This window comes from Typha angustifolia, chromosome 8, assembly GCF_048772165.1.
Source record: "Typha angustifolia cultivar Huaian chromosome 8, ASM4877216v1, whole genome shotgun sequence".
Taxonomy (NCBI): domain Eukaryota; kingdom Viridiplantae; phylum Streptophyta; class Magnoliopsida; order Poales; family Typhaceae; genus Typha; species Typha angustifolia.
Genome location: NC_133246.1, coordinates 13807713 through 13818416, shown reverse-complemented (window position 1 = coordinate 13818416; position 10704 = coordinate 13807713). Strand labels below are relative to the sequence as shown.

At 39.1% G+C, this 10704-nt stretch overlaps 2 protein-coding genes across 4 annotated transcripts; both read left to right on the top strand.

Annotated features, from left to right (window-relative positions):
* Window positions 1-2171: 2171 nt before the first annotated feature.
* On the top strand, window positions 2172-5709 carry LOC140765341 (protein NDL1-like). Of its 3 annotated transcripts, none has more exons than XM_073104382.1 (11): window positions 2172-2246; window positions 3208-3307; window positions 3775-3872; window positions 3972-4060; window positions 4189-4249; window positions 4332-4418; window positions 4499-4576; window positions 4661-4717; window positions 4816-4871; window positions 4953-5088; window positions 5210-5709. In XM_073104382.1, the coding sequence occupies exons 1-11, from the start codon at window positions 2187-2189 to the stop codon at window positions 5432-5434; spliced, it is 1047 nt and encodes a 348-aa protein (XP_072960483.1). In that variant the 5' UTR covers window positions 2172-2186; the 3' UTR covers window positions 5435-5709. The 3 variants fall into 3 exon arrangements, with proteins under 3 accessions (XP_072960483.1, XP_072960481.1, XP_072960480.1); XM_073104379.1 differs by having other exon boundaries at window positions 2212-2350; XM_073104380.1 differs by lacking the exon at window positions 3208-3307 and having other exon boundaries at window positions 2188-2350.
* A 1345-nt stretch (window positions 5710-7054) lies between these two features.
* On the top strand, window positions 7055-8557 carry LOC140765635 (probable F-box protein At4g22030). Its single transcript, XM_073104809.1, has one exon. The coding sequence runs from the start codon at window positions 7118-7120 to the stop codon at window positions 8414-8416; it is 1299 nt and encodes a 432-aa protein (XP_072960910.1). The 5' UTR covers window positions 7055-7117; the 3' UTR covers window positions 8417-8557.
* Window positions 8558-10704: the final 2147 nt, after the last annotated feature.

The window sequence follows — 10704 nt, the reverse complement described above, 5'->3', positions numbered from 1 at the left end:
TTAAATAATTAAAGATTTAAACTAAGTCAAACACAATCTGTAATCATCCTTGGAATTAATACAAGCATGCGGGATGCGTGATGAACTAAACTCCTCCTCAAACTTTGTCATAATTTAATATAGAGAGGAATATGCTTGATGTGCCCACCCCCTAAATTTTTTTTAATAAATAAATAAAAATAAAATGAAAATAATAAGTAAATAAATAAAAGAGACGCTTTTGAGTTACAGTTGATATATTAAAATTTTTGATTCAATAATAAAAATCCACACTTCTGGCTAATTGCAAGTTTACCCCTAAAAGAATCTGAGATGAACTATTATAACGTAGACGGTTGTTGAAATGCTGCGTAGAAAGGAAAGGTTGACAATGACGTCCTCACTATTCGTTCATAGGTGGAGTTACCAAAGTACCCTTGAGTGCTCTGACTGGGTGGCATGCACAGCCAACGCCCAACGGTATCGATTCACGGTCGGTCATCACGTGCGTCCCGCATGTGGGCAGGTCAAAGCAGCTCTTGACGGCTCATCTCTGCCCTCCGATCTAATTGCTCGTCGGTCAAACCTCCATTGACTCCTGATCGACACATTACACATGAGGCGCGCGACTCTGGGCCCCGAGGGTATTATCGTAACTTAGAACGGAGCTCGTGAGTGTCGGCACGTAGGGCGTCGGTGGGCAGTTAGATGATATATTGTTGGAAATTGCATTTCACACCCTATATTCTAAGAGAGTTATGGTTCACACCTTACATTTTTCAGAAATTACACTTTGCACACCCCATCTTCTCAATTACAGTACTTTAATTCAAGCTTAATTATATAATGGTATTATAGTAAGTTTAGCCATAAATGTTAGCGCCATTTCTTCCCTCCTTTTATTATTTTTTATTTTTTGCTGCACCGGTCCTATCTTTGTTAAGATTTGGTTCTCTTCAGATGGATTTTGCCAGCTTTTTTCCTTCTCCCCTCTGTTGAGTGTTTTCTTTTTTTTTTCCTTTCTCTCCGTTAAAGTTTTCTCTCTAGCATAAACTATCGCTGCTCTCCTCTTGCTAGCTCTTGTCTCTACCTCTCGCCGCCCATCTTGCTTTCTCTTTCTTCATCTGCGCTACACACTCTCTCTCCACTATGCACTCTCTCTCTCCATTAAGCTTTTCTTCATCATTGTTTGTTGTTGTCCTTCTTCGAGCTCTCCTACCTTCTCTCGCTAGATCTATACTTCGCTGCCACCCCTAGCTGGATCAAAGCTCGATTGTTTTCTTGGTAGTTTTGAGCCCCATCTTTGAATCTGTGCTTTGTCGCCGCTCTCTCGCCGAATCTAGGTCTTGCCGCTCAGCCCCTTCTTCCTTCTCAGAGTCTACCCTTCTTCCACGACATTGTACAAGTCCTTTATTCTCTCAACATCACTCTCTCCCCCTCCTCCACCCGCTCCCTTTGCTACTGTAGATGCTCTGCCGTCATTCCCTTCCCTTCGGTTCCTTATTGTCATTGGCCTTCTTAGCTTGCCAAGCTGGTGAAGATCCGTTAAATGGGGTGCGGGCTTAGGACCCATTCATAGTTGCAATCTACGCTTGCCAACATTTTAATTCGACTATTCCAAGCATTGATCAGATTTGGACACTGCTTTTTAGGGATTTTTGGCTTTGTTATATTTAGGGTGTTATAAGATTTCCTTTTTATTTCTATTATTATAGGTTGGTGATATTTGATCTTTCTGTCTTTGTGGATTCTTAAGACTATCTTAGACTGCTAAATTGATAGAACTCATAAGCCGACTTAAAGCTCTTTACTCTTGATTTTTCTTATTTTTCTTTGTGCTCTCCGAATTAAGTTATAGTGCTATCTAATATAGGTCATGTGAGGTTTGCGTCAAAAAGCAGTTGATAATTATGGAAATTAATGAATTGATCTAGCCTACAAGCTTTTCCAAAAATAAAATAACATTTCTTTAAAAACTTAACGACCAAAATTGGACAGGTATCGATTTGCATATTGTGATAACGTAGGATGCTTTACAGTAATATCGTTAGATGTAGGGTGTTAAATGAATCTTTTTCCTTAGTTTTGGATTCCCTGGAGACTCAAGGGTCAGGTGATGGTTGCAAATATAAGCTCGCGAAGCGAGGATTGGAGAAGCATGTAGAGAGAAGAGAAGAGAAGAGAAGAGGGCTTATTTAAGGGGGGGAATGGGAGAATCGAGTAGCTCGGTATCGGTGGATGTGGAGAAGATGTCCTTTGGGGGGAAGGTTAGGGTTTCAGTATCGATTTGGTGATTAAATCCTTGCCAAATTTGGTGATACGTTCAATGCGATCGATGTAGAGGCGCACTTGATGCTCTACTACTCTAATGGTGATTCCATAAAATACTCGTTGTTTGCATATTGCATTTTTCTTTCTTTCTTGGAGTTTATGTCCCAAGTTTAGTTCTCTCGTTTGCAGCTCTCTGAGGTCTAAAAGAAGTACTTTTGGAGTTGTAAATAGTTAGCTGACTTGGAATCTCGATTTGGTAGCAATAGTTGTAATACATTTTTCCTCCCCTTTATTTTGTTGAGTATATTGTTCTTCAGTTATAAGCATATTCTTTGATTCAAGGATCACAAGATGCTACTTGTTGATTCTGAACGAAGGTCGCAAAAGGATCTTACAGCTCATACCAACTTATGGTTCTTGGCTGGATTGAATCACTCTAATTAGACTTGCAAGATATATAATTGTTCGGTAGTATAATCAGTGGTCACGAATATTACTATTAGTACATGTAACATTTATAAGGAATTTCTCTTACTGTGGTGCCCATTGAAGTTCATAAGGCTATCTACTCTACCCACTTCATAACTCCTACATGCTAAAATAATGCGCTGCCTTCTGTGATCCCTTGCTACTATTTGTTGGATATTTGATATCCTTATGTTTTTCTTCCTGGATCTTTTCATTTCTTAGAGACTGAATTACTTGTTGTTAATCTCCCCTTATTCTCTGTAAAGATAATTATTTAATTATGGATAAGACTTCCACGTTTGCTCTTTAAGTAGAACTGAATTATGTACTCTCCCTTTTATATTAAAATCTTGCAAATGTCTTAATTGATTTTCAAGGTTCTTCATTTTGCCTTCTGTGCATAAATTTTGCTTGTTTCTGATTAAAACACCTTTTCCTTTGTTTGTCCATTTTACCTTTTTTCATTTGTTTAGTCCTTCCTTTTGTCAGGAACATCAAATACTTACAAACCATGGTTCTGTATCTGTTACTGTATATGGTGATCAGTACAAACCTGCTCTTGTTACCTATCCAGATGTAGCATTAAACTGTAAGTACGAGATGGAAATTATTAAAGGCATGGTTTGTTTCTTTATTATCTATTTGTCTTACATGCAATTTGAATTAGATGGTTTACATTACATTAAATGTCTGATGTAAGCAACTGGTAGTTTTCAACTTTGATGTCACTCTCCTCAGATAATGATATATGTGGTCAAATCCATCATTTAATGATCATTACTGTGAATATGTGTTGCATACTGATCCATCTCTTGATTGATACTGCAATATTCTGACCAATGTTTTGTTCTGACCTATCATTTGTGATTGTTAAACCAGTTCATTGAGCATAGTTTAATGTTTAAGTTGCTACATAAGGTATTTCGATTTCGGGCCCTTCTTCAATGAAGTTGAAATGTTGTATAGACTTAAACATAAAGACTGAATAGCTCTGTTTTTTATTATTTGTATGGTAAATGAAATTGTTGACTTATAAATCTCTTGTTGGTTAATCAGATATGTCTTGCTTCCAAGGATTATTCTTTTGCCCTGAAGCTGCATCTTTGCTACTCCACAATTTCTGTATCTACCATATCAGCCCTCCAGGGCATGAGGTCGGTAATTCGATTGTTACTGCAGTACATTAATTTCGCAACTGTCATTATATGTCTTATCAACACCATACTCACATAATTTCTTTAAGAATATTGCAGTTGGGAGCAGCTCCAATTTCGGCAGATGTCCCAGTGCCATCTGTAGATGACCTGGCGGAACAGGTTGCTGATGTCCTTGATTTCTTTGGGTAATGCCCTTTTATAATTTTAGAATTCGATCAAGCTAGTTTCTTTGGGTATTATTGAGTTCTGAGAGAATAGGGATAAATACATCTTTCTGAGATTTTTGACGTTTGGTCAATTCTATTCTTTCCAGGTTAGGGTCAGTAATGTGCTTGGGTGTAACAGCTGGTGCCTACATTCTTACTCTCTTTGCTGTAGGTGCTTCTGCGAGTATGGGTTTTTAAAATCTAAATTAGTGAATTGCTACTGAATTATGCTTCTGTAAGTTGGTTGCAGACAAAATATAGGGAACGCATACTTGGTCTGATAGTCGTTTCACCTTTATGTAAAGCTCCCTCATGGACAGAGTGGTTGTACAATAAGGTACCAATTCATATTCTTGCGGTCATCTTTATCATCTTAAACTTATAGGCTGTATTGATAAATAGAGCTTTAAATCTTAGGTGATGTCAAATTTCCTCTACTTTTATGGGATGCGTGGCTTGATCAAGGAATATTTACTTCAACGTTACTTCAGTAAGGTGCATACTAAACTCTTTTAAGCTCATTTGCTCATCATCTTAATAGTATGCAATATCTAACTGACATCTTTTCCATACTGGCAGGAAGTTCGGGGAGGTTCACAAATGCCTGAATCTGATGTAGTGCAAGCCTGTAGAAATGTTAGTATTTGATACTTCTATACCTTTCAAATTTTTTCTTGTAAACTAAATGCATACTATATATATGGAAAATTTAACTCTATGAATGTATTCTGAAGTTGCTAGAGGAGAGACAGAGCACAAATGTCTGGCGGTTTCTTCAATCCATAAATGGGTATGTTGACTTCTATTTTAGTTTGACTATATTAAGGCCAACTTCAATCTGCAGCTAACAAGAACTATACACAACTATCAGGAGACATGACTTAACCGAAGCACTGAAGCAGCTACAGTGCCGAACACTAATTTTTGTCGGTGAGAATTCACCGTTCCATTCTGAGGCCCTCCACATGATCTCGAAGCTGGACAGGAGATACAGTGCTTTGGTTGAGGTGTAATAACTAATAACTACTAAGATATGCATATGCATCCAAACTTCCTGTGTCAGTTAAGACTGCAATGGGAAGGAATCATGGTACCATTGAGATCTGAACATTTGGGATCTAATTGCAGGTTGAGGCATGTGGGTCTATGGTGACAGAAGAGCAGCCGCATGCAATGCTGATACATCTGGAGTATTTCCTCATGGGATATGGCCTCTACAGACCGTGCCAGCTGACGAGCTGTAGCCCGCAGAGTCCCCTTAGCCCCTCCTGCATCTCGCCCGACTTGCTCTCGCCTGAGAGCATGGGACTGAAGCTAAAGCCTATCAAGACTCGGATCTCGCTTGAAGTTTAAAAATGAACAAGGCGAGTAGCATGAACAAATTGTGTAACTTCTGTTATTGGGTGATGTCCACACGTACAAGAGACGCCAAGATTGGGAGTGGGTGAGGATTCTATTGTTTTCCTTTTCTTTTGGGTAGTCACACCCGTATGTAAATCTTACATTATTTTGTGGTAACCGAGGAATAATAAGCAAGATGCCTTGTCCTTAAATTATTAGATATGTGATCTTGTACCGTTCTTCAATTTGAATTATACAAAAGCTTGATTCACTTCTGAGTTCTGTCCCATTGCAGTGTCTGAGCCACAGTATTAACTATGCTCTTGTTCTGGAACAGATTCGGCTCAACCCAAACACGTTCAGATCTAATATGGCTGGAATCCAAACAGTGGTGGGTCAGGAGTAATAGTCTTGAACTCGGCCTCGAACCGAGCCAGCCAAGATAGGGCTCGAGTAAGGGATGGCCATGGGCCGGTCTGCCCTCAACTCGATAGTCTTTCGGGCCGGGTTAACTGAGTACGGGGTGGGCCAAGTTTAAACCCGAAGTTGTCCCCCATACTTCTTCTAAGGCTTAAAGAAAGAAAATGGCTATCATGATTCATGACAAATTGTCAGGCTATCTGAAAAATTGATTGAAAGATAACAGTAAATTGAGGATGAAAGGTTAAAAAAGAAAACGTAAAATAAATAAATAATATAGAAAATGTCAGTTTGTCTTTAAAAAAAATCACGATCGAACAAAAATAATAGAAAACTTTGGGCCGGGCTATTACGACTTCGGTTTTGGGCTGGGAGATGATAAGCTGAATTCCGACCGAATTAGTCTCGGTCAAGTTCGGATTGAGTCAAGTTATGGCCTGAAAATTTAGGGTGGACCTAGGTTATCGGGCCAGATGAGCAATTCTAAGATCGAGTTCCACTCAATCTAAACTGTAGGATTTGAACACTAGTCACAAGATGCTAAGTAAGTGTTTAACTAATTCAAACTCTGCTAATATATAATTGTATTACAAAATAAATTAAATATATAATAAATATCAGCCAATATGACACCTCTACACGGGGATAGAACTTCTATTTTATATAAAAAATATGCAAAAGATAAAAAAGAAAAAGAAAAAGAAAAAGAAAAAGAAAGTAACCACCATAATTGCACAAAGGCTCCGTGAAAACTAAGGAAGGTTATTGAATATTACAAAGACTAGTCTATTTGAAAGTTTTTACATATACTTGTATATATGGTAATATGACCGCAACGTTAGGGCAGCAAATCTAGTAAAAGTCTAACTGAAGAATTTTATGAAGTAATTAAATAAACTTTTTCTCAGGGCATAATGTTCCTTTTGTTTGTAAGAGGAAAAGAAAACTAATATGAACGGTACAAAAAAGAATATATATATAGACAAAGACCCAGTTTACCACTACGGAGCTTGAAAAGTCTACTGCAGTTAGCCTTGACAGTTTCCTCGTCCAACAACTGCGCCTCTTTGGTATTAAATTTTACTCATTCAAACGTCCCCAAGTCCGGTCAAGATTGCAACTTCAAAACCCGGTCTAAGACCTCTCCTCATCCCAAATCTATAAATACTTCAACTACCAATCTCTCTCCTCTCATCACCAAGAAAGCAAACCACAAAAGAACATACAAAGAGACCAAAGTTCCAATTAACCTCTCTAAACGTCTTCAATTGTTCCATGGCAACTCTACAAGCCCAGAGTCTCTTCATCTCCTCTTCTTCTTCTTCTTCTTCTTCCCCTTCCTCCTCAAGGCAAAGAAGAAGAGGATGCTTTGCCGCTCTCCATGTACCTTCTAGTCTTAGCCCAAGAGGAGTCTCCTTCCCAAAACTATCATCCAGGATCCAATTAGAGGACCTCAAGATTAGCGAAAAGGACATGTACACCGCCAACCTCGGCAGCCATGTCAAGAACCCCGAAACTACCCAAAAGCAAGACACCAACTTGTTCTCCAAGCTCTACGCAGTAGCTGACGCAGTTGCAGATAGGGCTGAGATGCACGCCATAATTGGGGAGCAGAGGAACAACTGGAACCACCTCTTCCTACACTCAATCAACTCCATCACTCTCTCTGCGACCCTAATGGCCGGCATCTCCTCGATGGCGACGGCCTCGTCGCCGCAAGAGCTCGCCTTCAAGATCTCGTCGACGCTCCTGTTCGCCACGGCGTGCGGCATGATGCTTGTAGTGAACAAGATCCAGCCCTCGCAGCTAGCGGAGGAGCAGCGGAAGGCGACCCAGCTATGGAAGCAGCTACAAAGAGAGATAGACTCTACTATAAAGCACAAAAATCCTACAGAGGTCGACGTGGAGCATATGCTGGAGAAGGTGCTGGCCCTCGAGAGGGCTTATCCGCTGCCATTACTCCCCGGTATGCTCGAGAAATTCCCCAAAGTATTCGAGCCCGCGCGGTGGTGGCCAAAAAGAAGAGAACAACAGAAGAGAAGAGAAGTTAACCACAGAGATCATAAGAATGGATGGAGCAAGGAATTGGAAGAGGAGATGAGGGGTGCTCTTGAAGTACTAAAGAAGAAGGATGAGGAGCAGTATGTGAGATTAGGCAAGTTGGTTTTGAACATTAACCAGAGGTTAGCTATCTCGGGGCCTATCTTCGCCGGCGTAGCGGCGATATCGACCGGATTAATCGGCTTACCGGCTTTTGGGTCATGGCCGGTGATCACCGGAGTGGTCGGAGGAGCTCTCGCGGCGATCGTGAACACATTGGAGCATGGCGGGCAAGTAGGGATGGTGTTTGAGTTGTTTAGGAACTGCTCAGGATACTATACGAGATTACAGGAGGAGATTGAGCACAATTTGGAGGAAGAAGAGGTGGAGAAGAGGGAGAACGGGGAGTTGTTTGAGATGAAGATGGCTTTGCAGCTCGGGAGGAGCCTCTCGGAGATGAAAGACTTGGCGAAGTACGGTTCTCAAGAATGTAGAGCAGAAGACATGAAAGAGTTCGCCGGGAAGTTATTCTAAATTAATCAACTGTTCATATATAGATTAGGATTAGTTGAATTGTTGTACAAAAAAGAGACAAATACCAGGGGGATTCATTTATTCTTTTTGATCAATGACATTTGACTTTATTGCTAGTTATATATGGCAATACATCATCAATAGAAACAGCCGTTAGTTTACATAATTTGATTTCCTGAATTTATACTTTCACTCTTGTGAATACTACTCTTCCAGAATTAGCCCGTAGATTGATGCATGAGAATGGAAATTAAGGAGCCATTCAGTATTTAAGGGCAGTATGCAAATATGCAATAGAGGATGGCGTACCTCTAAATCCGTGAGGCTGCTCATGAGCTAAATTTCTTTTTATGTATAACATGAGATAATTTTTTTTTTCACTTAGTAAACTAGAGGCACAAACTTGTAAACATAATAAACCACAAGGTCCAATTCAAACTTTTGAATAATTTAAATTGAAAGTTGAATTAAAACTCTACAATTCAAGGACTACGTACGTCGATGTTTACTAGTTCCAAAATATAAACAACGAATTTGAATTTGATCATTTCCACCCAATTTATGCCCTCTAAATTCTTTTATTACAACCACATGCATAGCTGAAGCTGAGCAGTCAACGATGACCTCCAAATAATTGAATCCGTTGTAAACCTCCAAAACTTCCTATCCATAAGAGTTGCAAATTACAGTCTACTACTGCATTCCCAAACTAAATCATAAAATTGATGGTGACTAGATTCACTGTGTGCGCGCGCCTTTGCACGCGGATTTGTATTTAGTAGTTGTTGTTGGGATCGATGGCCTGAGGAGGTAAACATGCTGAAGATAAAAGAACTAATAAAGTGATATTATAAGCCTTTCAATTTTTGATCTAAAGATTCATATTAATCATATGTATTATATATTATATAATAATAATTATTATTATTATATTATTAATTTTGTGTAGTATCAATCCTATTATGCATCTCAAATTTGAATTGGCTCAAGCCAAACGTAAGCCGAGATTTAGACGGATCAATTCTTTTGTTAGCCCTAGATAGACTAACTCGTGATTTATTATATGGATAATAGATACTACATATTTTATTTTTAAATTGAGGAGAATATGACTTATATCCCAACCATAGGCTTTGGACCAGTCAAGGTCATTTGCTCCATCTAATTGGGTAGAGAATTAACTATATACCTTGGCCATCGTCTTTAATTGGGTTGATTTGGATTCAATTGACTCATGTGTCACACTAGTACTAAGGACTCAAAATGCTAATTCCCATTGCTGCTTACTTTGGCAGACCTCTAATAGTTGATGACATATTTGTAAAATATTACTTCATTTTGCTTAAGTATGCACTGAGATGTACGAGATAATCCCATTAAAGAAAGCTGTCTGGTTAGGATTGGAAAACAAACTTCACCAAAATGTCATGTATGAGAAGACATTCGTTGTGTGTTTGGACTATTAGGTGATTGGCCACTAGGAGGAGTCTAACTCTTCTCTAAAGACAGCCAAGGCGTCGTCTCCCACTACCTTTACTTGAAAGACGGGTGAGAGCACTATGGGCGCGGAGACAATGAATGAGCCTATTCAGACAATTCATAATGATAATTAGGCTCATAGATGATAGCCTCTCTTAGAAGTGGTGTTAGGTCACATGACAAATTTAGGACGAGCAATGATCTTTTAGGCATTACAGTTGGTAGAGGTTGTGGGACTCGCAAGTAGGTAATGCCTCAGTGCTTTAATGAGAGTCTATATTGCTCAATCACCTCAGTACTCCCTATGCAAAAGAGTGATGACCTTGCTCATGCCAAGCTACTCATATAGTTATCGGTTCCTTGGCTCAACTTGTGTCTTATCTGCGATGTACACGAGTACTGCACTTGTGGAGTAGTGGGTGCTGTGGGGTGAATCGGCTAGGCTATCAATTACCAATCTGCAATGGTTAGTCAATGTACCATAGTATTGTGTGCCTATAAAATTATTTACAACCCTTTAACTTGTTTATAGCCCCTAAAAAACTTATTTATAATTCAAAAAGAACCTTTTATAACAAAAATAATTTAAATAAATTTGGATAATTTGTACCACCCAATACCTCGTTTGTGGCTTGTGTAACCTGTTTAATAAATGGATCGTATTAGTGTTTAGAAATTCTAATTCATTTTTTATAAACGGGTAATATTCATGCTTTCTTTATCCTGACATGATCTAAACTTGGATAACCTGACCCGATTGCCACCCGTAATTGTTTGGCGGAAATATGAAAGCTTATTCGAAATTGTAA

Coding starts and splice junctions, on each gene's coding strand:
- LOC140765341 (XM_073104382.1), top strand. CDS start 2,187: ATGGGAGAATCGAGTAGCTCGGTATCGGTGGATGTGGAGAAGATGTCC. Junction 2,247..3,207: donor AGATGTCCTTTGGGGGGAAG/GTTAGGGTTTCA, acceptor TCCTTTTGTCAG/GAACATCAAATACTTACAAA. Junction 3,308..3,774: donor TCCAGATGTAGCATTAAACT/GTAAGTACGAGA, acceptor TTGGTTAATCAG/ATATGTCTTGCTTCCAAGGA.
- LOC140765635 (XM_073104809.1), top strand. CDS start 7,118: ATGGCAACTCTACAAGCCCAGAGTCTCTTCATCTCCTCTTCTTCTTCT.